Source organism: Tetrao urogallus, assembly GCF_951394365.1.
Source record: "Tetrao urogallus genome assembly, chromosome: 13".
Lineage (NCBI taxonomy): Eukaryota > Metazoa > Chordata > Aves > Galliformes > Phasianidae > Tetrao > Tetrao urogallus.
Genome location: NC_136826.1, coordinates 2,002,995 through 2,030,404, shown reverse-complemented (window position 1 = coordinate 2,030,404; position 27,410 = coordinate 2,002,995). Strand labels below are relative to the sequence as shown.

The 27,410-nt window shown below is 47.1% G+C and overlaps 1 protein-coding gene across 1 annotated transcript; it reads left to right on the top strand.

Annotated features, from left to right (window-relative positions):
• Window positions 1-1,496: 1,496 nt before the first annotated feature.
• Window positions 1,497-27,012, top strand: RNF128 (ring finger protein 128; the record flags this gene model as incomplete). Its single annotated transcript, XM_079542023.1, has 7 exons — window positions 1,497-1,932; window positions 14,707-14,954; window positions 20,827-20,898; window positions 21,951-22,033; window positions 24,327-24,423; window positions 24,873-25,041; window positions 26,894-27,012. The coding sequence occupies 7 exons, from the start codon at window positions 1,497-1,499 to the stop codon at window positions 27,010-27,012; spliced, it is 1,224 nt and encodes a 407-aa protein (XP_079398149.1).
• Between the last annotated feature and the right edge of the window lie 398 nt (window positions 27,013-27,410).

Genomic DNA, 27,410 nt, shown 5'->3' with positions numbered 1-27,410 from the left:
TGCTTCATCTGCTCTCCATTACTTGCTCTGCACACTGCTGTTTCAGCAGCAAAACCAACGTTGTGCTCCTGAGCTTCACCAGGCACTGTGCAGGCAGCAGTTTGCCCAGCAGGGTGGGCATGGGAGGGCTGCATTTGAGCCCTTGCCCCTCACTTGTCATTCATTGGGCCAACCCCCATCGTGTCCCCAGGGCTGGTTGGCAGCCTCTCCTCGGCTGTCCTGCACTTAGCACAGCTGTAAGTGAAGGGAAATGTGCACCACTGAGCTGTACTGAACTGCTGGTTATTGGCTGCGTGGATTCAGGGTCAGGCAGATGCCCGTGTGAAAGACCAAGCAGTGCCAGCTCCTATCAGAAAGGCTCTGACTCTTAAGTTTACACCAATTTTGTCTGTGATTGCATAGGCAGCAGCTGGTTCTGTATGATGGAACCAGCCCCACAGTGACACACGGACATCTGGGGCTGCTGGGGCAGCTGCTGCAGAGGAGGCTCTCCATCACAGCAGCGGTCCTGTGAGAAGGGGAGCTGGAGTGTTTTTTCTCTCATCTCTGATTCTGAACAGCTGGGGCTGTGCAGCCTGGAGAAGGGAAGGCTCCAGGGTGAGCTGAGAGCAGCCTGTCAGTGTCTGAAAGGGCTGCAAGAAGGAAGGGGACAGACTCTTGAGCAGAGTCTGAGGTGATAGGACAAGGCAAAACGGTTTCAAACTAAAGAAGGGGAGATTTAGATTGGATGTTAGGAAGAACTATTTTACAGTAAGGACGGTGAGGTGCTGGCACAGGTTGCCCAGAGAGGTGGTGATGCCCCGTCCCTGCAGACACCCCAGGTCAGGCTGGACAGGCTCTGAGCTCCTGCTGGAGCTGTGGGTGTCCCGGCTCAGAGCAGGGGAGTTGCGCCAGATGGCTGTTAAGGGTCCCTTCCAACTCAAACCGTTCTTTGCTTCCACGATCCTCGCCCTCTGCTCACACACGCAGGGATGCTGCAGGCTCTCCAGCCGCACTGCCTGCCGCAGGACAGCAGCAGGACGTGGGCACCCACGAGCACGGGGCTTCTGGGTGCCGGCTGGCTGCCCGCGAGGGCACTGCAGGGCCCTGCATTTCCACTGCAGCTTGCACAGAGCCAGCAATAATTAATTACGCAAACACGACTACTACATAAATAGAATAAAGGGCGCTCGGTTGAAGCGGCGGGTTTATATCGCACGCTTAATGAGGGAAAACAACGGCCGGTGAATTAACGCGGCTAACCCGGCACTCCACAAGCCGAGTTCAGGCGGGACTCGAGCCGCACGTCGCCGAGCGCTCCGCCAATATTAACTCGGCGGTGCGGAGCGGTCCGGACGCCGTTCGAGGACCTTCGGGAGCGCTTCTCCCCGCCCGGGGGTTGGGATGCGCCGCGGCGGGGGCGGCCCCGCTCCTCCCACGTGGGCGGCGGCGGGGCCGAGGCGATATAGGGGGCGGCGGCGGCGGCGGCGGGGCCGTGCGGTGCGGTGCGGTGCAGGATGGCGTCGGGGGCCGCGGGGCTGCTGGCGGCGGTGGCCGCGCTGCTGTGCGCCGTGCCGGAGCCCGGCGTGGGGGCGGCGGCGGCGGCGGTGTGGACGGCGTGGCTGAACGTGTCGTGGGAGGACGGTGCGGGAGGCAACCGGAGCGGCTGGGAGGCGGGCGAGAGCGGCCTGTACGGGCAGGACTCGCCGCTGCAGGCGGCCGCGGGGCTGCTGGTGTTGCCCGACGGCCGCGACGCCTTCAACGCCTGCAGCGCGCTCACCAACTTCAGTTCGGCACCCCTCGGCGGCTCGGGTTGGGTCGCCCTCATCCAGCGCGGCGGCGGCTGCAGCTTCGCCGATAAGATCCGCCTGGCCGCCGAGCGCGGCGCCGCCGCCGCCGTTATCTACAACTACCGCGGCACCGGCAACGACGTGCTGCCCATGTCCCACGCCGGTGAGCAGCGGGCGGGCGGCCGCGCCGGAGGGGGAGCGAGAGCCGGGGCCGGCCCGCCGATAGCCGGACTCCGCTGCCTCGCTCCCCCCGTCGGCGCGGTGAGGGGTTCTGCGGGCAGCGGCGGGTCCCTTTCGGGCGCCGTCGCAGCTGAATTAAGGCAGATGAAACGAGGGCCGAACGGGGCGAGCGGCCGCCCGAGCTGCACGGTGCGGGTGGGGAGGAGCGGGGCCGCCGGCCGCCGTTCGGTGAGGCTGTGCGCGGAGCCGCTGTGTGCGGCCCGTGGGATGGGTTGGGGCCCTCACAGGTTTCTTTCTCGTGTTTCGGCCCCTGCTCGCATGCTAACCGCTTCTGGAAGCAGGTATGGGGCTGGTTTGATTTTCCATAAATAACTTTCATCTGCAAAACGTTACTTACACCGGGATGAGCAAAAGCTCCGTTAAAGGCTGTCGCCTTTTTGCAGAGATGGCAGAGACTCTCCTCTGCCTCTTGCTTGACAGCAGTGCGCTTTTGTTGCCTTTTTTTTTCCCCCCCTTTCCTTCTCCGGGCTCTCCATTTGTCAAATGAACGCGTTCTGGCTGCGTTCCAAACTAGTGCTTCCTGACAGCAGCTCTCCGCTGAAGGCTCCTGTCTGCTGGTGGCAGCAGGACGGGTGCCTGGCTGTGGGGCTGGGATGAGCTTCCTCTGGCTGCCGTGCCCCATGCTGTGTGGTGGGCAGGTAGCACCTCCCTGCCATGCCCATGTGCTACCCGGTGCCAGCGCTTTGGGCAGCCCCATCCTGACACCACAGTGAAAATGAGCAGTGGATCTTAAAGCTTGGGCTGTCCAACAGTGTACTTGCAGCTGCGCCCTTTATGAGAAGTGGGTTCCCTTGATAAGGGAATGGTGGCTGCTTTTGGAGGCTCATTTTTGCAGTCTTAATGAGCTGTGCTCCACTTTAAGAATTTAAAACCCGGAGTCTGGGCTCTTGTCTCAGACGCAGAGCTTCCTGGTGTAATCACATCATCTGCTGACAAATGGATGGAGCTGTTGGAGAGGGTGCATGAAGATGCTCATAGGGCTGGAGCACCTCTCCTGTGAAGACAGGCTGAGGGAGCTGGGCTTGTTCCACCTGGAGAAGGGAGGGCTGCGGGGTGACCTCATTGCAGCCTTTCAGTACTTGAGGGGAACTTGTTGATGGGAGGGGAACTGATATTTTCCACAGACACATAGTGGTAAGACAAGGGGGAACGGATTCAAACTAAAAGAGAGGGAATTTAGGTTAGATGTTAGGCAGAAATTCTTTATTTGGATGGCGATGAGGGACTGCTGCCCAGAGCTGTGGGTGCACACTGCTGGAGGTGTCCAAAGCCGGGCTGGGTGGCCCTGGGACAGCCAGCACATGGCAGTGGTTGGGGCTGGGGGGCTTTAAGATCTCTTTCAACCCAAGCCATTCTATGAAATGCTGTCAGGATTTGGCTCTCGTTGCTGACAGCAGCATTGCTGCTTGCTGTGTGCCCGCATGACCCAGCAGCTCCGAAGGGCTGTTTGCATTGCTGACTGGGGCAGATCACCACTGAAGCTGTTTGTGAGGGGAAAGGCTCTGCCTCTGCTCTCTCCGCCATCCTGGCTGCTGGGAAACCTATGGCATCTTAATCTTGCTGGCAGCTGCTCCTTGAGACGAGCCATCTGCTTGCCGCGGGGCTGCTCTGAGCGGAGCACTTCCTCCCTGCCCGTGCTGCCTGCAGCTCTGCTGAGGGGCTGATGCTGGAGTGCTGCTGGCTGTCCTGATCGTTCCCCATGGCAGGTGTCAGGCCTCAGGGCATGCTGAAACTTCCCAGCCAAATTGATGTCAACCAGGACGGTGGCTTTCTGGAGAGGGCAGCTTCTGTGTTCTCGAGGGTCAGCCTGGGCTTTTGGAGCAGCTCCTTCTGTGAAGACTCAGAGTGCCTGTGCTGCTCCATAGCGGCCTTGTCACCTGCATTGATAGAGTTTATGGCTTCAATCAGCATGTTTAGTCTGACAAATCTTTATGGCTTATATCAGTGGAAACTATATCAGTCTGTGTGGAAACTTTCAGGCGTGCCAACTTGTTAAAAATAAGTAAATAAATAAGTACTACCAATAAAAACAGCAGAAAGCAATAAATAGCCAGACCAGATGTGATTAACTCCTGCTTGAGAGTCTCCAGCACATGGAACGTCAAGGATTTAACGGAGTCCAAAGTAATATTTACTTTATACTTTTATAAGCACAGCACCTTATCAATTAGCAAACTCTAGCTTTAATTGTGTTCACTGTAAGAAGATGGTACCTCTCTGTGGCAGGCTGAGCAGGGTTTCAAAGTACAGCTCTGTGCCTATAATTGCACCTCTCTGCAATCTGTATTGACCTTCTGAAAAAGACATTTGGTTGGAGGAGAACAGCAGCATGCGGGGGAGAGAAGCGTGCAGTAAGAGTTGGTTTGTTTTAAAGGTGGACCTTGACTTAAGATAGAAGCGGACTGTTAGGAGGCTGTGGTGTCAGGGTGCATTAGATTCTTGGTGGTGTGTCCCTGCATTTGGTAAGGGAGGATTCTCTGCTGGTCAAGAAATTGTTGCAGTGATTTCGTTTGGCTTTTCTTGTTGTGTAGCTAGCCTCGAGGAGCGCATCACCCGATCTGCAGAGGGCTTATTGGAGGAGGAGGTGGCTGAACAGTTCTGGCTACAACCCTAACAGCACATCTTGGGCTGACGGGATCTGGTTCGAGTCTATAAACTGCATCCATTGGTGAAAAGGGGAAGGAAAGGTTAAATACATAGCACTGCCACTTAACTTGTTCTGCAGGAATTCCGCAAAGGTTAAGGCCAGCAGTCAAATGTCTAGAGGAAATGGCATATGGCAAAGAAGTGTGCTTGTGCTCTGCTGGAACTTTGTATGATATTTAGAAACAAGCTATGGCTTTGTTATGAGAGGCAGATGTGACCTGTAAAACTGGTCCTGCTAAAGCAGAGGATTGAGGCGGGATGGCAGGCCCAGGCTGTGCTGAGGCTTTGTGAATGTTGTATAAACAAAAGTTCTGCTCTGCTTTGCAGTGAGCAGGGTTTGCACGGAGCAAATCCAGGGCAGTGTTTGCAGCCTGCAGTGCCTGGAGTTCGCTGGTGTGGACCTGAGAGTAGGTGTTTGATGCCTGTACTGCAAGTTCATGGCTCCCTCATTGAAAGTTAAGGTTCTAGGGGCATTCAGACAGCTGGGAGTGGTTCAGTGGGTCTGGCTGAGCCTGATTCTCAACCTCATAGGGTCTGTGGGGGTGCAGGAGTTGGGGCTGACCACAGTTCAGAGGTCTGCGAGCACCCGGGGAGGAACTGAGGTTCAGATTGGTGCCTGCTGCTGGTGGCAGCAGTTGATCTAGTTCAGGTTCCCCTGTGCCATAGAAGAATATGTAGGATAGGCACCAACCCTTAAATAGCCTGGAATAGTTGTGCTAAGTGCTCTTGCTCCTTGGTTTTATGGGCTGCTGAAATGTGAAAGGATGAATTAAAATCCTAAGTGACAGCTGTGGCAGCAGAGGCTTCGTTGTGTGGGGTTGCTGCCCTAAAACAATAACAGTGCTTGTTTGCCTCCGGTCCCAAACATGCCACTGAGCAAACAGTGGTCTGGCTCAGTGCTTTCCTGATCATATCAAATGTGCCCTGTCTTCCGCCTGCAGACAGGTGCCTCCTGGCTCACATTGTGCTGACTTGTGTTATTTTATCGTTAGCTGCCTCAAACTTGCTCATTTCCAGTGAGATCTGGGCTGCCACCAGATTGTTGAGAGCAGAGGCTGATAGTGGCAGGCTTCATCTCATGGGAAGAGGGTGAGCGGTGCATTTTCTAAATCAGTAATGCTGAGTGCCGTTGAAAATATTTGCTGAAGAATTCTCCGTAGGGAACATTGGCTGCTGTTATTGTAGAGGGCTTCAGATACCGCTAGGCAGATGGGAAGGGAGTATTTCAGTCTTGCCAGTGTCAGTGACCAAAAGCCATGCATCAGATCTCTGGGGCAGCCCTCTTCACACTGTGGTGAGCTTACCAAGTGTGCTGTCTTGGCTGCTGGGCTCAAGGATGGTTTCGTTTTCCAAGATTTAGAGCCTGGCAGCATTTGCACAAGTCCTAAAGACTCAGAAAGAATGTGAGGGGGGGTAATGCTGGTGGTTGTTGAATTCATTTGGCAAGTGATCACTCTTAACACTGTTTAACCAAATAGAATTCAGGTTGGTTTCCAGCTCTAGGACCCACTGGGAGCCTATGGAAATTTGTGTTATTTAAAACAGTGTTTAGTCTTAATGTGCTCCAGCCTGTTTGGTGGAAGTTTCCCATGCTTCTATCTGTAGAAATCTTCCTTGTCCACAGTAATGGCTGTGTGTGTCTGGCTTGGGGGCCAACCTCACCCAGACAGTCTCCCGGGGCCAGTGGGTGGCTGTTCTGGGCCTGTTCTGGATTAATAAATGTAGTGTTGGTGAGGGCTGTAAAGTGTTCATGCTTGTGTTTCCAGGCCAAGACTGGGCTGTGAGCATGACCTTCCCCAACAGGCTTTTCTTTTGCTTGATACAACCATCTGTTAGCAGGGGTTTCTTTGTTCCTCTCTCTTCTGCCCTCGCCACGCTCAGGATCTCTGAAGGCTCTTGCTAGTCTTCACATTTCCCTGTGTTGCTGCTGTGCATTTACTTATTTCCCTTTTTATAGCCCTGGCTGTTGCTGCCTATTACTGCCAATTTTTGCAACCTTCTCAAGTGTCTTGCTGTTGCACATTTACCTCTGTAGCTTGTATGAGGAGGAGGAAGAGATAAGGCATAGTGCCAGCTGCAAAATAAAGCAGGCTGGAAGTGGATTCCGTTTGATTTAGATCATAGTGTGTTCAAGAAGACAGCTTAATTAAAAAAACTGGGATCGTAAGGGGCTGTTGCTTTAAATAACTGAGAAGCAGCCTGGAAGTGCGTGATTCTGTCTTGGCACTGGGTGATGTTTGGGGTGGAGAGAGCAAAGGAGGAGTAGAATGGGGAGAGACTGGACAGGACTGGGCAAGTCATTTTGCCCAGGCTTAAATTGCTCCTGGAATATCAGTTCAATAATCCTCCCCGCTGCGAAAGGGAGAGCTTGGTGTGTGGGACTAAAGGCATGAGGATGAAATTTCCACCAGCAGTGTCTGTGACTGTGGGAAATCTCCTGGGAAAGGTGCTGTTTGGTCAGATCAGCATTCCTGATAAGACTTGGCCTTCTGCATGTGCTGGAAAGCAGTAATTGTTTCTGTAAGCATTGTAGCATGTATTAGAGCAGAGCTAGCAAGCAGGCTTCATGGTTTGACTGCTTCTGAGGCCAGGTATGAAGCTTACGTCCATAGCGCCGTGTGATGCTGGAAACAACAGCTTTTGTATTCAGAGTTGCATCACATCCAGAAATTGGGGCTCAGCATGTGCGTGCTGTTACTTACCTTTCCCTTCTGCCATAAGAGACACTAATAGACTTGTACAAGCTTGCTTAGCAAGTACCAGAACCCCCCTATTTTTTTATTATTTCAATGCAGTGAGGTAAGCAGTATTCCAACAGTTGTACCTAAACATGAAAGGTGGTGTAATAAATGCACCACACACATGTCTCAACAGGCAGCATGCTGAGGTGGCAGGAGTCTGCTGGGAGAGTGATCAGGCTCTGCCTTCCTGCTGCAGCACGGGAGGTGGCTCTGTCTCTGGGCGGCTGGCTGACGGTGGTGCAGTGGGAGGGATGCCCAGGGGGCTGAGCAAAGCCAAGGCTGCTGCTCCTCTTAGGCTGGAGGCACAGCTAGACCAATCTTCTGTGTTGCAGGTGCCTCAGCGTGTAGATACAAGCCAGGAGCCAGCCACCACCTGTTGAAAAACAGGATTTGTATTTTGACTCTCTCCTCCTTGAGTTGACAAGGCTGCTTTTTTTGCTCATCGTCTTTGTGAAGCAACTGAAACGAAAAGTAGATTTTTTGTCTTCTGCTTCTATTGATGGTTGTTTAGTGCTGAGGGATGGGTGCTGAGCTCTTGCCATGGTGCTTCAAACAGTTCTTGTGCATTCTCCGAAGGTCTCAGTGCAAGGTGGTGCGCGCTCTTTAAAAAAGCAGCCTTTCATCCTGTGGCAGGTCTCTGGCAGAACTTACTCAGCTGTAGCAGTGTCTGCCGCCCTTAATCTGTTATTGCATCTTCATCTCAGTCCCGAAGCACTGGGAGAAAACAATGCATTGTTCTTCTGAAGTGCTGCTTAATTTTTTTAAGAAAAAAAAAAAAGCGCTCCATTTTTATTGATTAAAACAACTCTGCTGCTGCAGTGTCAAATGAGTCGCAGTTAGCTGGCTTTGGCTGCCCAGCTTTGTAAGCGGGGAAGGATGACGTTTAACTTTTGATAGCTGTACCACACTGCTTCCGTTCCTTTCCTTCCCCTCTGAGTGACTTCCCTGAAACGATGTCCCTTGTATGTTGTGTTCCTGAGGGAGATGTGTTGGCTGGCTGCTGGGCTGGATCTCGCTGCTGTTGGCTGTGCTGGCTGTGAGCTGGGTGCAGCACGGGGCTGCTCCCCAGGGAAGAAGCTGGAGCTGTGCTGCAGGGGTCTGTTGGTTGCACAAGGGCTCTGGTCAAAGAGAAACAATGTTGAAAGTGCTGGGGCTTAATTTCACTGCCCTCAAACATGACGCAAAACTTCAGATGTTTGTCAAGGAGGAAAATGTGACAATCTGAAATTTTGTCACTTGTGTGCATGGCATTTTAGCCTTTTCCCTTGTTATGAAACACGTATGTTCCTCTAACAGCACTGCCTCCAATTTATTTTCATGGAAACTACAACAGATGCCAAGGACACAACAAATAAGAGGGCAGAGTGAATTCTCAGCTACAAAACGCTGTTTTTCAACATAGTCACCATCATTAACTGTGCATTTTTGTCAGCGATGAACAGGATCCTGCTTGGCAGTCCAGAATGTGACTTGTTGTTCACATTGCTGTCACCACTGCTGGAACACAGCACCCACCCCCAGTTATGGTTTGGTCTCCATCAACGTTCAGCAAGCACTGATGGGTGTCAGTGGGTACCACCTCCTCCACGTGGAGGAATTCAGTGGCACACCTTCCCTTCGTACACACTTCCACATCCAATGCTAATTTATCAGGTTGCCTCTCTGCTGCCATCTGTAGTAGAGCAGTGAAATGTACCAGAATGTTGGTGGAAGGTTCAACCTCTACAGCCATACCACAGATAATCTGCCTCTAGCGTTGTGGGCTGAGATAATAAAACAGGAGGCGTTGCTTTTTGGAGCAGCCCTTATAATTTCTGTAATTGCTTTATACCTTCTTTCTTCAAAATGCCTACAAAACTATTGCCTTCTTCAAATGCCCAAAGGAAACTGTTGTAGCCAGGTTCCCCCCTGGAGGGGAGGGGTCCCATTGGGCTGTGTTGCAGCCTGTTCTTGGCAAGGGATGTGATGGGCTTGGCCTTTGCTATCTGAGAAAAGCTGCGTTAGAAGATCTATTGTATTTGCCCCAGGTTACATGTCTGCCTTTAAACAGAATGAAAGGGGCTTTCATGAGTTGACTTGTTCTAAAGCAACCAAATTCAGCTCGTGTTTAAACAATGCAAAGCAGTTCCAATGGTGAGCTTTATCTGAACGAGATGAGAAACCTGTTTTAAGTGAGGCTGGAAGAGCGGAGACAGTTTCTGAGCGAGCTTTGACATACAGACCTGTCAAACAACAGGAAGTTAATCATTCACGTCAAAGAGCTTTCTCAGTGTCTCATGCAAGCCCGCAGTTGCCAGTGTTGTGCAAAAGTATTACATGGAGAAATGTTAATTATTTCTCTTAGGTTTAATTTTCTGTGCTATTAGATACTAGAGAGTAACAGCGCTGCTGTGTTCAAGTCAACTGTAGAGGAGGAAGCAGCAGTGCATCGTGATGGCAAGCTTCAGAGCTGAAGCTTTTGCCTGAGCTGCAGAGCCGGGCGATGCTTGGTGTTAGTTGCTGGTGTATTAGAGCTGGAAATGTGCTGCACTGAAAGCAGTGTGTGGTCACAGAGCTGGCGTTGTGGCTGCCAGCCTGAGCCAGTTCTGTTGGGCTGGTAGTGAAACTCGAGTGGTGAATGAGAAATGTGAGAATGAAACAGAAGCTCCTTAAATTCCAGTGCCTGAAAAGTTTCCTTGAAGGAAAACTTGTTTTTCAGCATTTAATTAGCTGGGGAGCTTAGCCTTAACTGGAAGGGTCCTGGTAACACAGCAAAGATTCAAAGTACCACAGGTACTTTAACAGGCTCTTTACACGTTGTGCTTCATTTTTATTAAATACACACAGTGACAGGCAGAATGCAAAGCCTGCATTGAGCAAAATTAGAGCAGCAAAGTTTTCTCTTTTTCTCATAGGATCTGGAAGATAAGGCAAAGAGGGAGTGGTGTGTGCAAGACATTTTGCTGCTCTGTGGCCGCTGCCTGCAGACAGCATTGAGCCCACAGGAGTGTGCAGGGGGCAGGGTTTGACTCTGAAGGACACACAGCTGTGACAGCAGCTCCTGTCCAGATGGGAGGATTTGCTTACCAAGGCCATCTCAGAAGGGATGGTTGTTCTGGTTGTAGCAGCAGGTGATATTCTCGTGGAGCCCTGTGTGTGGTTTATTCTTGTGCATTGAGTGCATCTGCCGTAAGCTGGAGATGCGTTGCAGTAGGGCTGAGTTTTAATTATGGTTAAGGGAGCATTAAACTTTCATCCTGGCTGAGGAAATATGCCTGCTATGCTTTCACATAGGCCTAACAGCTGTCTTTTGGAGAGCTGCCGTGGCCTTCCTGTGTTGCTGTGCTCTCCATCAGTTTTAGGTCAGGAAAGCTGGTGTCATTATGGCTGGGTCTCCGGAGGACCAAGCTTCCTACCAGTCTTCCTGCTGTGGCTGTAGTTTCTGGGCTTTTAGGTCTCGTCCTGTTTTATTCATTCCACCTGCAGTGGTTGTGGAGCTTCTTCCTAATACACTTTCTTTATCATAGGAAGGCTTTAATAGCAGTGAGCCTGGGGTCTGGACAGAAAATATCATACTGTTGTTAAGGGAAACACAGAGCGTTCCTTAATGTGAGTCTCTGTCTCACTTTGTGAATCCCCATGGTGTCTGGAGGCTGTGCTGTTAACTACCTGGAAGGAAGAGCAACTACAGCAAGTGTCAACAGAGAAGGGAGAAATGAGTGTCCACTACTGGTTGTAGTTGATCAGTATCTGTGAGAGTCACTTCTCTCTTCTTTTGAAAGGAAGGAAAAAAAAAAAAAGGCAGAAATTTCAGGTTTGACACTGAACACATCCTGACAGCTCCTCAGAGCTGCTTCAGTGATGTCAGCACTGTCACACTTTGATGTCAGCAGTGCAAGGTACGGGGCTGCAGAGGTATCAGTGCAGTACGTGGGCACTGACCTGCCGTGCAGGCACCGCCTTGACGCATGCCACAAGGTCTCACCACACTCAGCAGTGCTTCAGAGCTGGCTTATCTGCAGCGTGCTTAGGAGTAGCACTGGGTGACACTGATCCCCTGCCAGCGCAGGAGCAGGTGTTCACTGTTCGGGAGTTAATCCTGCTGGCTCTGTGCACGTTTTGCATGCTGAATTTCTCTACTGAATTGCCAGCCCTTTCACTGTGTTCCTACAGAGTAGGAATGAATGGCAGAACAAGGAAGGTCTCTGCAGGCACGGTTGAACATGGATACTTACATTGGTATAAATAGATGAAACTCCACTCTGCGTCTAGGTAAACCTGATACAGGAAGGTAAAAACTGTGATCCCCGGTCCTGTACTCTCCTTGTGTGCCAAATGCACTTGTGTGCTAGCTCTCCTTCCTCACCCTGCAGAACCCTTTGAATGCTTGTGTTTTGGCTGTGCCTGCCTGTGTCTGCAAAACAGCCTCTTCCGGATTTTCACCATTGTGCCGTGCTGCCTTATCATTTGGGAGGAACCTTTTGCAGATCTCCAGACCTACACAGGCGGATTGTGTTTGTCTGAAGATCTGACTAACTTTCCCTCTCTAATTTCATAGGAGATGGAAAAGGAGAGGCTGAGAAATGTTTAACTAAACGGGTTTTGCTTCTGTTTAGCAATGACCCTATTATTAACAGCTTAATCTCACTTTCTAACTTTTTAAAAAAACTGTAGCAGAAAGCCTTGGTTTAATCACAGGAACTGATTTCTAGGCCAGAGATGTAGAGCCCGCTTTCCTGGGCTCGGTAACATGTTGCGGTGCCTGTCATGGTGAGATCCCTCTAGCAGCTCAAGGAGTGCTGGGTGCAGGCTGGCCTCACTGCTTTGATTCTAGCAGTGCAGCAGCAGGCTAAATGTGGGTTCTGGGCTTTGAGCTAACAGGGCACTGCTGAAGTAAGTAAGGCAGAGGAGGGAGGCCTTGTTTTCTGTGAGGTAAGGGTGATGCCCCTGTGATGGTGAGCAAGTGTTGGCCTGGGTGAGCAGGGGCCTCAGGCTGTAGGGGCAGTTTCTGAATTCCTTTCCCTGTTGTCAGCACAAGGCATTTGGTTAGCTTTGTGTGCTGTCACGTTAGCCCATCTGTAAGTGCCTTTAATAATGAATCGTCAGCTCTAAAGCCTTGCCCCCATAATGCAAAGTACTGAAGATGGGCACTGATGTAGGTCAGCAGGGGCTTGTTGTGGGGTAGCAGTGCAGATGCTGATAGACACAACCACCCTTTCAATCTGACCTTGTTTCTGCAGTGTCAAAGCTCTCACTTGCAAGGTGTGCTTTCTTCATGGCTGGTGAAAGTCTAACTGCCACGGCTGCCCTGCCTAAACTGAGCTCTGACCTCAGCACACAGCCAGTTTGCTCCTTTGTGAAGCAGTGCCTCCTCTCCTCCACCCCCATAGGTGTAAATAAGCATTAATGTGTTGCACCGTGACCAGCAGCTTGTGCCTGAATGAATGAGGAGCAGAAACAGCTGCCTGAGGTGCCTTCCTCCTTTCAGTGGCTGCAGCCAGTGATCTAAAGTCCTGCCGCATGACCGCTGATGTGTATTGATTCAAAGTAGCTGAAATTGTGAGAAATATCTGAGGATGGGAGGAAAAAAATGAAAAGTACCAGGAGAGAATATTCTCTTCTAGTGAATCGTGGTGAAGTGATGATCTGAAACTAAAATTGAAGTTGTCTATTTTTTTTTTAAAGGGTGTGAAACTCCATCTCACCAGGTGGCTTAGTAGTTGAAATGGTGTTGCACGTTGATGGTGACAATTCATTAACAGGCATCCCTATGCTACTTGCCATATTGCACTTAACCGCAAGCTATATTTGACTGGTGAGGCAGAAGGCAGTACAAGCTTTTTGGCAGGCTTCTTATTTTCTTGCTGTCACAATCAGTTCTCCCACGCTTTCCTCTACTCTTACGAAAGTAGAAAGTCTCAGCTCCTGACCTGACCCCATCTCTAATTCTTTGCTTGCTCCTATCACCTGCCTCCAGCCCGTTTTGTAACTGGCATACCAGTCCCAGCTCATCATAAAGGATGGTAGCTGCGCAGTCTGGCTGCCTCTTATTTCACCTCTGGTCTGAGATGCACTTCTCATTACAGGAGGCTTTCTGACTAGAAGATGAGGTTAGTCACACTGGGGAAGATTGCTGGACGTCATGTTTGAACATCTTGGGTCAAAGACATTACACGGGCAAGATAGACAATTAATAAGTGCATTCTCAAATGAGAGCCTTTTGTGTCTTAACACCGGTTTGAGTTTTGATAGCGGAAGGTTGGATGAGATTGCTTAATGGAGAGAAAAAATTGGTCTCCCCAATAAAATTGGTTTGGCTGGGATGTTAGTTAAAAATAGCACTTCTGTAGCAGCCTTTGCTTCATTGTGTGATATCTGTTATGAATGTCGTGCAGCTGATGGCTTAATGCCATGGAGCTCCTTGCTGGCTAGTCTGTGAATCTACTTTTCAGCCAGTGATTACTTGCTCATCTCCCCTTTTCCGTTTCTCCTAAGAACAACTTTGTGTTTGGGCTACTTAATGTTCCCACCAATAGCATGAAGTGTTCTCAGCAGTTGCTTTGTCACTTGAAATGGAAGCATCTTTGTTCAAGTCATTATTTAGGGACCAAGGTTGCTTGAAATTCCTTCTGACAGTAAAGCTCCTTGGTCCCTCTGGATAGCTTGCTGTACTGTCACAAGGGAGTTTGTCGTCTACTACTGACTGTTCAAAAGGCAAGCACAAATCAATATTCTCTTGTCTCTAAATTTACATTTGAAACCCACTGCATTTGTAGTCACCACGAGATTTCGCTCCAGTGTTTCTCAGTTATTTCTAGAACATACGGACGCAAAGGTTGGTCCATATAGCTTTGGTTGTTTGATGCCTCAATGGCACAGTCAAATTTAGGGCAGAGGGTTTAAGAAGTAGCGGAGCAGGGAGGGAGGCAGACTCATTGCAGGAAGCATCCGTAAGCTGCCAGCTCTGTGCCTGGCATCTGGGCAGGAGCTGACCTGGATGTGTGTATGATCGCTTTTCAACTTCACCCAGCTCAAAGGCAAGCTGAAGTGTAAACTGTCAGCATTGTGTCTGAAACGATGATGAGTGTCTTACATGGAGTGAGGAGCCGTATGGAGAGGAATGGTTTCTGAATACAGTTCGGCTCGTAAGTAATCAGCCGTACTTGTTCCGCTGAACAAGAACAAGGAGATGGCACTGACTCTATTAGTTATATTAAAACTGCAGGTGCCAGCGAGGAGCTTAACAGTTTGTTCTTTGGCTCTTGAACTGGGGCCTCTAAGCTGACTGGAATACAGCTCTGGTGAACGTGGGTTCTGTTTCTCTTTTGCAGGTGCAGCAAGCATCGTTGCCATTATGATTGGCAACCTGAAAGGCATGGAGATCCTGCGCCGGATTGAGAGTGGCCTGAAAGTGACCATGGTTATTGAAGTGGGCAAAAAGCATGGTCCCTGGATGAACCACTATTCCATCTTCTTTGTCTCCGTGTCGTTTTTCATCGTCACAGCAGCAACTGTGGGCTACTTCATTTTTTATTCTGCTCGCAGATTCAGGATCACGAGGGCCCAGTCCAGGAAGCAGGTGAGTTGGTGTTGTGTCTGCCACTTACTGTTCCCCTGAGCCACCATGCTGTGGATGATGAAGCTGAAATAGTGCTTGAGCACCAAGATGACTAAATTTCTTTCCAAAGGAAAGAGAGTGTGAGCTAAGGGAGGTATTTTTAAACAGCTAAAAACTTTTCAAAGAAATGGCAGGAAGGCACCTGTCTGGTTCTCTTGAGAGTGTAACTGGTCATGCTTAACCAACTTTCTCCTACAGATTTTACTTCCTGAAGAGCAATGCAGCAATAATACTGATGTAGTGGGGGAAGTGAGAGAGCTAAACTGCTTTTAGCTGACCCTCACACTTCCCACATAGCACTGCCTGTGTGCTAGCTGTAATGCAGCGTAAGACAGGCTACTGACGTGTCTCCAGAATGGTGCACGACTTCTGCCACCTCAGTATAGACCACAGGCTGGGAAACTGCATCTTGTTGAAAGCTTTTATGTAACTGAAAGCTATCAGAGTTGCCGTGACAGCCTCAATTAGGTGTTGAATAACAGCCACTGTTGTGTTCTTTTTAAACCCCAGGCAGGCCATTTGTTTTTTTTGTTTGTTGTCATTGTTAACGAGTTAAATTTCTGGGTAACTCTCTTTTGTGCAATTGTCCGATCAGCTGATATAACAAATGCGTACAGTTTTGCCTTCCGTCCCAACTTGTCCCTGCTCCTTCAGGGCTTAAGGAAAAACCTTAAAGTGAGATCTATGTCCTAGCATGATTCCTGTCAAAGAGGATGGGCAGCAGCAGGAACAAGCTCTGAGTTGCTCATGTACAAGTACTGTTGTTGTTGCAAAGGAGACCTGTGGTATATGCAGTGCTGCTTCTTGCAGGAGTTACCTGAACTGTGAAAGAAGAGTTGTTATGTGACCTCTAACTCCAGTTTGCTTGGGGAACTACCTCAAGATCAGTAGCTAGATAGAAAAGTGGCATTCTGCCATTGAAGGAGATGTGCCCTGTTGAGCTTCACTGCTATCTTGGGGGTTTTGGGCCCCCTGAACAGATCATTCTGAAAACACTTCGAGGCTAAAAGCTGGATGCAGGTGTTGAGATTTAGGCCAGTTTTGGGCTTGTGTAACATTTTAGGACTGACGTTTTAGGCTCTGAAATGCTAACTTGTGTAACCACTGTTCTTTGCTGTCCTTCACCTCAGTCACTCTCCCTGATGTGGTCACAGGGAATGTGGCTGCTGTTGAATGCTGAGTTCTTTCTGGTAACCGTAGCACCTAGCTCCGTTTGGTCGATGTTCTTCTGAAATCCTGTTGTTTAAATGTAGTCTTGTGGATGATGAACAGACCTCATTTTAGCCTCTTTGTGTTCTGATATTCCACACTTGGAAGTAACGTGGAAACACAAAGGAGTAGTTGAAAGAGCAGGGCTGGAAGTTGACAGCTGCCTGTGAAACGCAGCATTGCCACTCCTGGATGTCACACTGAATTGCCTCTGTGGTGCCACTCGTGAGGAATGGCACAGAGCCCTGTATCTTGATGCTGCCCTCTGCATAACATCTGTGGACAGAGATATGCTGTCTCTTATTGATGAATTTCTTCTTTCTCTGCAAACTGCCCCACTGAGAGAACTTGATTCCAATCACAATAGGCTGCCCTAGAAACTGATCTGCGGAAGATGCTGTTAATCAAATCACAAGAAAATCTTCTCTTCTTTGAAGGCATTTGACAGAGCAGCTGTCGAAGTGCAGCTCTGTTCTGAGCTTTCAGGCTTTCAAAGAGCTATGCCTGTTATTAATGCTTAGTGGTAGACAGCACTGGGAAAATCCAGTTGGTTTGGCCCGCTCCTTCTCTAACTGTTTCTATCTTGGGCTCTGTGTACACACAACACAATTTAGTCTAGATTGAAAAATAACACTGACGAATGACATGCCAGTTCCACATGATTTCAGCTGATCTGAAATTAAGGAGCCATGAAGTGCTTTATGAAGTACCAGAATCGAAGAAAGATTCTCTGACATAGTGGAATAAATGTACTACTTTGTAAAAGTGAAACTCAAGACAATCCAGAATTGTTTTGTAGGTTGTTTTTTTTTTCAATTGTTTCTGTACCAAAGCATCTAAAAACTAACCTTAGAAGGATAAGATGAGGAAAGAATAACAAAGACGTTCTTGTTGGTGAAGAGGAACTAGTAAAATGTGGCTCTATGGTGTTCTCTGTTAACCAGCTTACTGGATTTTCAGAGCATGTTCTAAGTCTCAAAATAGGGACTTTGAAACACTGAATATTAGTCAATCAACTTATCAGATTGCATGCTGCCTGTGGAACTTTGCTGTCATTCAGCCCTTTGGAAACTCTGCCTCTCTGGACTTTAGTCTGTTATTTGTTGGAGTAAAGGGTTTTTTCCCTCTTCTGTGCAGGTGTCAATGGGTTATACATTCATTTGGGCAGTGTTCTTAGGGAACAGTTGTGTTTTGGTAGCAATTGTTACAAACTTTCCCTTCTGAAGTCTTCTGAATGTTTCCCTCTACCAATGTTACAATTCTTTCTGAGCATCTGTCTCATTTTTTGACCTTCCTGGTGGCATCATGTTCTACCCTTAGAACCAACAGGGACTCTTTGGTCACTCTGCAGAGTTCTGTGATAAATGTGACATGCCAATAGTGCTCTGTGGTCTATTTCTGGTATTCTCGAATTCTTTACATCCTGCTTGTATGCCTCGTTTGCTTGCTCTGGATGATTTTGAAGTCTTTGCCATCTCGGCAGTAGTTTTTTCCTTTTCTTTGGCTTGTCTTGAAAAGTCTTCAGACTCCAGTGCTTTCAGAAGCCATCTCTTGTTTTATAGACAGTGAGGCTGTTGGGTGCATTAAAGCTTCACCACTCACCAGCAGAGTTTCTGTGTTTCTTGCTATGACAACGTGCTTTTTCTGGTGAAGGAACTTTAACAAGTTGGTTTGGTCACATATAACCCAGGTCTTATTTCTGCTGCAGATGTTTCTTGAAGGCAGCACCTCTGTCTCTCACTCAGTTTGAGCAGGAATTATATACAGGAAAAGTATAATTTTCTATAAAGTTGAGTGACTACTGAGATGAGCCACTCGTGTTGTCGTAAAGTCCAAGTGAAAGCAAGTTTAATAACACATCTGTCCTAACTGTGAGCTGAAATGAATCAGCATTTTCTCATGTTAAGCTGTTTACAACTGGTTGTTTTTTTGTCTGACTCCATTTTCTTGTGAACTTGAAAGTCAAATGGCAATCTCTGTGGTCTGTTACTGCATTGTGAGGCCTGTGAGCACAAAGGTGGCAGAACAAGGAAAGGGCAGTGGGGAGCTCTGCTTGGTACCAACAAAGTAGTGACAAATTCTGTTCCTCAGTATATTAACCTTTCTTAATAATGCAGAAGGACTGAGCGTGTTAATCTGTGGCCTGGTTTCTTATTTGAGCTCAAGTTTTCATTTCCATTGATTTCGTAAGGATTAGGTGTTGCAGCTTAGAACTGACCTAATTAATGATTTTGGAGAAGGTGAATTGATTGACTTGCCAGAATTCCTAACTGCTTTCATGGCAGTAGCTATCTGCGGGGAGGAACTTCCTTTGCTTGCAAGAGAAAAGTGGAAGTTCCTTACCTCCTTAGAGCTGGCTCATCTGTGCTGCCACGGCTGTACTTGCAAGGGTGCAGAAGGGGCTGGTGATTAAATTCCCCGGGAGGGACTGGGGAAAACTGGGGAATGAACAGCACATCTACCTTTCCCAGTCAGGTGCCTATTTCAGCATGCCAGAGCCTGGGTGGCAGCCAGAACCTGACCCGTCCTCTAATACCTTGATTCTGTCTTTTTTCTTGTCTCAGTCTAGTCAGCTTCTGCTCACCCTCCATTCCCCAAGGGCCGTAGGGTTGTTGAAACTTTTAGAGTCATTAACATTTAATGTTTGCTCCAAAAATTTGGCTTCACAAAATGCTTTGACATTCCAGGCTTGAGTATCTTGGATCTCTGGTAGCCTACTCAATAAATGCTTCCTCTTGCAACCTTTCTCCATCCCCCCGGAGCTGTGCTCTGCTGTACTTACATAATCAATGTTAAAGGTGACTTTGCCGTTGGTGCATTTCAAGAACAGCCATTAAACTTGTGCTCTGGCAAAACTTAAAATATCATCTCGGTAAATTATTAATCATGCAGCCAGTTGAGTACATTTACACTTTGCTGTTTGCCAGCAGTTTCTGCAGCCAGTTGGGTCCTGTCAATATGCTTGCCCTGACATTAGATGTGTAGATTAGATACTACACAGGGGAGTACGCTCCTGGATGGTTTAATTCCCCGTTTATAACAAGTAGCTGTAGTGCAGGACCTGATATTGCTGCATTCCTAGTCTGTGTTTGTTAGTGAAACTTCGGGGATTTTCAGAGACAGCTGTGTGGCTGCTTCTCTACAGCTTCTGGTTGAAGCGTTGACAGGAGGAGAATGATTTTGAAGTGTCATACAGAAACTTATGCTGCTGTCTTCAGCAGAAGAACTCTACAAGGTTTTTTGAAGAGAACTTGATTGGTTCTTGTTCCTAATAAATAAAATACGCATACTTGCATTTTTCACCTTAGGATGGCATGAATCTCTTCCTTGATCATTGTTATAGCCATTAAGCTTCTAAAAGTTTGCGTATTGATGCTGTAGGCTAGAAGCACAAAACAACGCTAAGTATCAGCAAGCTTGGCTGTACCAAAACAGCATGATAGCAGCAGACCATCTAAATCAACATGTTTGCCCTACTTCACCGCAGGGAATTTTATGTAGTATTGAGTTATCAGTTTGCTCAGTTTGTTAGGTATCATGAGTAGCTTTCCCCAGCTTGTCTCTTCCATGCTTCTGCCATGAGTCCTGCACTTTTAGCCTGAAAGGATTCTTGTATCTGAAGTAAAATGCATGAGGGGGAGCAGTGCTGGAAGGTTGACAGTGCGGTGTTCTGCACTGAGCAGCTGAATCTGGAAGAGGATTTTGGGTTGGGACAGCAGTGCCAGAGCTGCCTGATGCACCACTGTGTCCAGAGGCAGTAAGTGCACCAGAGAGGACAGTCAGGTGATGGTGGTAGAGCAGCACCAACCTGTGACCTTTAAACAGGGTTGTTGGCTCCCATGTTAACTAAATGCATTGCACTGACAGCTGGACAGCAACGGTTGCCAGGCAAGCTGGGCTTCTGCTCCTGCTCATCTCTGCCCCGTATCCTGACAGCAGCAAGCAAATGGCATGGAGGGGAATGCACTTCAGCTTCCTCCTCTGCCCTCATTGAAGCTGCTTTGCAAACCTCCTGGGGCTGCTCATTTGATTTGTTTAGCAAGGGGTAGAAATAAAGAAAGCTCTGAATTGCGTGTGTGTGTGTGTGTGTGTGTTACTTTGAACCCACACTGATAAAACTGTGTTCTTCCACCTGACAGGAGTGGTTGGTGCCAGGAGGCTGCTGGCTCTGTAAGATGTGGGGCAGAGGGCTGGTTCAGGGCGTGCTGTGGTGGCTTAGTGCTGGGTAAGGAACCTCACCTTTCCTTCCAGGTGTGAGGCTGTGCAGGATTGGCTGTGGGACTTGGTGCTCAGCCTTCTATACCCATTTGAGGCTTTCTGTTTATTTTGGTTAGGTCTAATCTGATCAAGGTATTATCTTATGGTTTCTAAAAGGAGAAACCGTGCTTTATGAGAAGCCTAGGTAAAAACAAATCATATGCAAGTGTTTTCTTGGTGTGTCGTCTGGAGTCAATAGCCACATGAATTTGTCCTGAAACTTGTTTTGTGTTTTACCTAAATAGCGTGGTCATGCTTACTTAGCTTGTTTTGATAATATCTGGGTTATAAAACTGGTGCCTGCTTGCTTAGACATTAGGAGCTATGAGAAAAATAAGTGTTTAACCAGGACTGCTTTCTGTTACAGCGACAACTGAAGGCTGAAGCCAAGAAGGCCATTGGACAGTTACAGCTGCGCACCCTGAAGCAAGGAGACAAGGTATAGCCTCAGCACTCTGCCACAGCCCTCACACAGCTTGGAGTACATCCTTCCCATTGGGAGAGGTTGCAGAAACCTCTTGGAACCCATAACTGCCTTTTCCTCTTTCAGGCCAAGTTATTTTCAGGGGCACAAGTCTTTGAAATCTGCACATACAAGTCATATGTATGTGTTTTTACGTCTTACCCATAGTCCTGCTGTGTTGAGAAGTCCTAATTTTCTGACATGGAAAATGCCAGAGATGCTTTGCTTGAAAAGCAAAATCATCATCAGTGGCTATTCTTCTTCTGGCTGACACTGGAGGTAGTGCTTTCCAAATCTCTGCAGTATTGACTGAAATAATCCAGTGATCGCAGAATCCCAGAATCACAGGGGTTGGAAGGGACCGGGGGTGATCTAGAGACCATTGAGTCCAACTCTCTGCTAAAGGGGTTCCCTACCAAGTGGGTCTTGAGTATCTCCAAAGAAGGAGACTCCACAGCATCTCTGGGCAGCCTGTTCCAGTGCTCTGTCACTCTACCCTCACTGAAAAGTTCTTCTGTGTATTTATGTGGAACTTCTATGTTCCAGCTCTTGGCCATCGCTCCTCATCCTATCACTGCACACCACTGAAAAGAACCTGGCCTCATCCAGTTGCCTGCCATGCTTTAGATGTTAGGGCATTGATCAGATCCCCTTTCAGCCTTCTTTTCTCCAGGCTGAACAGCCCAGGTGTCTCACTCTTGTACAGGAGGTGTCCAGGCCCTTCCCCAGCTTAGTCACCTCCACTGGACTCTTACTAGGAGATCCCTGTTGTTCTTGAAATGGGGAGCCCAGAACTGGATTCCTGGTAGTTCACAGCTATTTCTAAACCATGGGATTAAGCTTTCAATGCTTCTGCTCAAATGTCAGCTTTACTACAAATAATCCATAAAAAGTGTTTATTTAAAATTATGGGTAAGAGTTATTTTATGTTACTTTAGCTAGAGCCCTTTGTCTTCAGTAAATCTGACTGTAGTTCAGAGGAAGCTTTCAAAGCTGATTAAAGGTGAAAATTCATTTCTCCACTTTAGGAAACTGGTCCTGATGGAGATAGCTGTGCCGTGTGCATTGAGCTGTACAAGCCAAATGAAGTAGTGCGCATCTTGACTTGCAAGTAAGTTGCCTTCCAATCTGCCCCTTAATTCAAAATGGTAAAGCTTGCCTTTACTGGATGTTCCTCCTGCTGTGTTAACGAAGCTAATCAGGCTTCTATCAAATCGCTGTAGAGCAAGAGTTCTTGAGTCTCTGTCAAATAATGTTTCAAACTGTAGATGTACTCTGGTAGTGTGCTCCTACAGCTTGTGTCTGTACCTCGCTCAACCTGAACATCCAGGCTGACTACAGAGCCACTCCAGTTTATTCTTCTAGAATTCTCTACTGTTGCATCTTGTTGTGCTCCTATGGAAGCCCAACATGCCGCTAATATTTTGATTGTTTCTAAGATAAGCAATGAAGCTATTTCAGAATTTAAGGAAACTTGTTCTGTGTGTCTTTGTGTGCCTGCTGAATGAGATTGCTGTGGCAAAGCTTCTCAAATCAGGAGGCTACAAGAGTGATCAAGTTAAATGTTGCGTGAACTTAATTTTATATGGGAAGACTGCTTTTACACGGGGAGGATTATGAGAAAGTGCTTGGAAAAATTTTGACGTGGGGAAAAATCTAATTCTGAAGAATGGGAAAATCTGTGGCTGTTGTTTTCTGAGCAGTGTCACCTGTCAGACACTATTAAATTTGAGCTGGCATTACCTTTGCACAAGGTTATGGTTTTGTGAAAGCCGTGTGTGTAGGAGCGGTAGCCGTCCCAGCGGGCTGGGTACCAAGAGGCTGGCCTTGTAAAGTGCTGTCTGCAAACTTCCTTCACCTAATGCTTAGCAGTTTAGAATGAAACAAGACTGAATAAGCTTTCAGGAATGTGTTGATGGTTATTCAGTTGTCTTATCAGGCTTGTGCTAGCGGGTAGTCCTGTACGTTAATGAACTAAATTCCGTGAGTGCAGAGACATTTAGACTGGCTAGATGTGTAGAGCTGATAGAAGAGCTGACTTCTCTTGTTAGTTCCTTGGTAAGAACTTGCAAAGCACAGCGTGACTTACTGGGTTCAGATGAAATGACTGTTTTTTTAGGTATTCTTTATGTGTGAATTTGCTGTACTGTATTTTGCTCTGAGGCTGCTTTTAAGTATTTGTGATGTTGTCCTCCTCTTTGGCCCAAACATGGCTGTGGTAGGGATTTGCTTAAGATAACCATATTTGTTTGATAATCCCTGCCAGTGATGATCTCTGCCAGTATCAACCATACTAAACTCTCATGTGAGTTATAAACTGTTATGTACTTCAAGAATTTACTTGATGTTGGTGGCCAGCCTCTGTGTACAAACCCTACATGTTAAAAGCATTTAACTGCATGCCTAAAAGAAACAAGCAACTGAATGCTTCTGTGAGTCACAATAGTGGTATCTAAATATCTGGGGCGTATGTGTTTGTAGAAGGCATTCTTGTCCAGACAGTCAAACTGCAAGCATTTATAGTAGCAGAGATACACCAGACATGAGTACAAGTTCTCACAATCACTATGCATTAAGGTAGTTTCAGGTTTTACTACAGATGTTACACTGGTGCAGCTGGAAGGAGGTGCTGATTACGTGTGCTTAATTGGAGAATTCATTATCAAGCTTGGGTGTAGAACACCAAAGGTGGTGAACTCTTCACTTGTCTTATAACAGAGTGCTGATTAACATTGAACAGAGCTTTGCCATTTCAATTCAGGTAGAAGGAATAGGCAGGTTACAGGGTTGCAAGCTGTCTTCCTAAATTTGTCCCCTAGATCAAACCCATTGTGGGTTTGAGTACCTATGTAGAAGCACACATTTCCACTTGTGATGGCTGAACTATGTTTAATTGCTTGTGTGTGCAGTCTGCCAAATGTCCACTTGAAATATACAGTGACTGCATAGGCAAAGTAAATGTGTGGGAGTATAGTTTATCTTGAGAACATAACTTGGCAAGATTTTTTTATGTAGGTTTAGCAGGAGTGAGTGCTATTTATGTCTGTGTCGTCATGACGAAAGTTGAGCTTAAGGCTAAGGTTGAGATGCCAATATCTGTATTATTGAAATTATAATCTAGAAGTACATAGCACGGTGATTTGAAAACAAACAAAAAAACCAACAGAAGTCCTACAACAAAACCATTAACGCTGATGTAGCCTAGATAACTCAGTCGTTTTTATGAGTTGTGCAGAGAAACAAGTAAAAGGTTGAGACCATGCAACTAGCCGTAACTTTCAACAGCCGTGTGTGGCAAAACAAGGCAATTCTAGAATCAATGAATTCTGTGTTAGTAGATAAAGCTGCTACACAAACATCTTTCCTTATGTGAAACCTGACTTTTTGGTTGCTTCCTCCACTAGCCATCTTTTCCACAAGAACTGTATTGATCCTTGGCTTTTAGAACACAGGACGTGCCCCATGTGCAAATGTGACATTCTCAAAGTTCTAGGCGTTGAGGTAAGTCACAGTCTTACCTAGTGGCAGAGGTCACTACCAGTACTGGGATATATGAGGGACTGATGCATTCTGTCACTGCTCTGCGTGGCGAACACCAGAGGAAGATGCTGTTGCCAATGCCTGAGCAACTGAAATATATGCCAGAGTTTGGCTGGTGGATGGAGGCGTGCACTGAGTGGGAGGAAAATTTGTCTTTTCCTAGTACTGGGTAATAAAAAGGAAGAGCTGGTTAAAGAATACAGAAGCTGTATCTGAACTTCCCACTCTAAATAGGCAGTAGCTGGTTTTCACTTGTGATGCTGGGGGTTGACAGCAGAATTCCATTTTTCTATTGTAAACCTCTTTTTCCGGGTAATAGTCCACCAGATCCAGTCCCTCAAAGCATTGCTTTCCTTGAAAGATGCATCCCCCTGAAGCTGTAACTTTACCATTTTCTCTTTTTCACACAGGTGGACGCAGAAGATGGGGCAGAGTCTGTGCAAGCCACAGTATCCAGTGGGACTTCAAATGTCACTTCAATTAATGAAGTGGACAGCCACAGTGAAACTGCATCATCTGGATATGCTTCTGTGCAAGGAGCAGATGAATCAGTTCTGGAGGAACAGGCAGCATCAGAAAGTAAGTTTATTGCTTCACCCGACTTGTTGGATTGCATTGCCCTTCCATTGCTTGTGCTATGATAGCATTAGGTTTTTTTTCCCTTTGTAATATACAGCAGTGCTTGTTTTTTTGGAGTAGTGTTAATCTTCCTTTTGTTTTAACACTTGGCTCTGGCACTTACACTTTGTTTTCAAATTAAGTACAATCTAACCTTGAATTTCAAACAGATGTCAAGAAAAAGAGTAGTTGAAAATCACATACATAATACTTGCAGGCCAGAAGAAATTTCTAAAGAAGTCCCTTCTCTCTTTCTCTCTTTGGAGGATGTCTTGGATGAGTGAGTGTTGCTTTGCCACCACATCTGTCCAATTTAAGTAATTAAATACTCAGAAAACCTTTGGGAAGTCTGTCCTTTTTTAGCACAGATGATGCAAAACATGACAACTACTTCCTATCGAATTTCAGATTTTTGCCTAGGCTGAATCATCCTTGAACACTTTCAGAGTGTTTTAATTGAAAAGGCTATCAGCATTCCCAAATACCTTGTATTATTTTTTTTTAACAAGAGCCATGTGTATTTCTAATGCTAAAGCACCAGTGCTTCTGTGTGAGGTTTACTGATCCTGAAGAAAGTATGTGGAGGTGAGCTCAAGTTCATCAATCTAACAGAAGTACTCATGTTACTGGGGGGGGCTACCAGTAACATCTCTATCAAGTCCTCAGTTACAGGTGGTTGCTGGTTGGTAGAGTGTCCACACAGCCTTGTGGTACCTTGGCCGTGTATATATAACAGTGGAAGACAAAGCACTGTGTATTAGGGGAGGCAAGCTCATTCACAGAAAGCAAGGAGACTTGTTCACAGCTACAGAGCAACTTCTCACAAACTTTCTTCTAGTTATATGCAGAAGCTAGAGGTGTTTCACTTGTGTTCCCAAGCTAACATGAGCCCTTCCTTATGGGCTAGCTGTCTCTTGAGGCCATGATCTCTATTTTTCCACGTAGTATTGAAAATACCTGTTAACAATCAGCTCTGCTCAGACATAGTTGGTTTTGTTTGTTTAATGGAATGATTCCAAGTTTAAAAAAAAAAAATTAATGTAAATATCCATTGGATTCTGGTGTTGCCTTGGAAAGAGGAGTAAATGGAGAGGCTTTCAGACAGGGGAGAGGTGCTGAGGCTGCTTAGCTCTCCTGCTGGATCCCAAGCTGATTGGAAAGTGTGGGATTTGCTGCCATCTATGGGACACTGTGCCCTTTTTGGGCACACTGGCTAAAGAGAAGGCATTTTCCGTAGGCTAAACTTCAGAAGCTGAAATTTGCATTCCTACAAGCCAATGAAGAGATGTGGGACTAAGCAGTATGGTGCGAGCCCTTGTTCTCACCTTGAGCAGAAAGAACAAATTCTAATGTCAGCCTGACAGGCAGGCTGTAAGGATAAGGCCACTGTCTCCAAATTGCTGTGTCTCTCACAGTTTCTCCTGACTCTATTATCTCAGTTACTCCTGATGCCCATCTTCAGTACCATAAAGACAGGAGAATTCTCAGTCTCCTTGTAGTGGGACTTTATATCCTTATGTTGCACCTTCTGCCACTGCTGTACACAACCTAGGCTTGCTTGACACTTGCGGGAATTGTATTGCAAAGCCCAGAGAACACTGCTAGAAATAACAAAAAATGGCAGGAATGTGCTCACAAACTGAGAGCCAGCAGAAGAGTGGTAGTTAGGGAGTGACTTTGGATTTCCTGCTGTCTGGGAAAAGTGCTGGGAAAGGACTGCTGCAGTGGGCTTGTAGAAATAAAGCAAGCATGTTTTGCCTAAGGTAGTAAAGCTTGCCTGTAACCCTTTGCATCTTGTTTTTGTTCTGGACAGATGACAACACACATCTTGTAAATAATGAATCTCAGACTTCAGCTGTGGCTGTTCTTCCTCCCCTTGACAACCCAACTTTTGAGGCGGACGAAACACAAGTTTCTGAAGTTAGGTCCTAAGAATGTGCCCAGCAACACGGTATAAGCCTTCTGCAAGGAGCTGCCTACTGCCATCGCATGTACACCACGCGTTTGAAGAACCCAGTGGATGACTGTAGCAGCATCAATACCTTGAAAATGCTAAGATTAAACATGTTTCATTCATGATTATATGGTTTTCAATTCTTAAAACTACATCTCCCATGTGGAAATTAGTTTTAGCACCCTTCAGGTAAAGCTGTCAAATATAATGAAAACCATCAGATCGTAACACTAAAACAGAAGTTCCATCTTCAGCAAAGCTTCTCTTCAGCATTTGAGTTGCTTAAAGAAGGAGAAGTTTCTTTATGTAGTAGCTGTCTCTACTGGGAATTATTTTGACTTTTCTTGTTTGTTTTTAATTCAAGTGGGTTCTCATT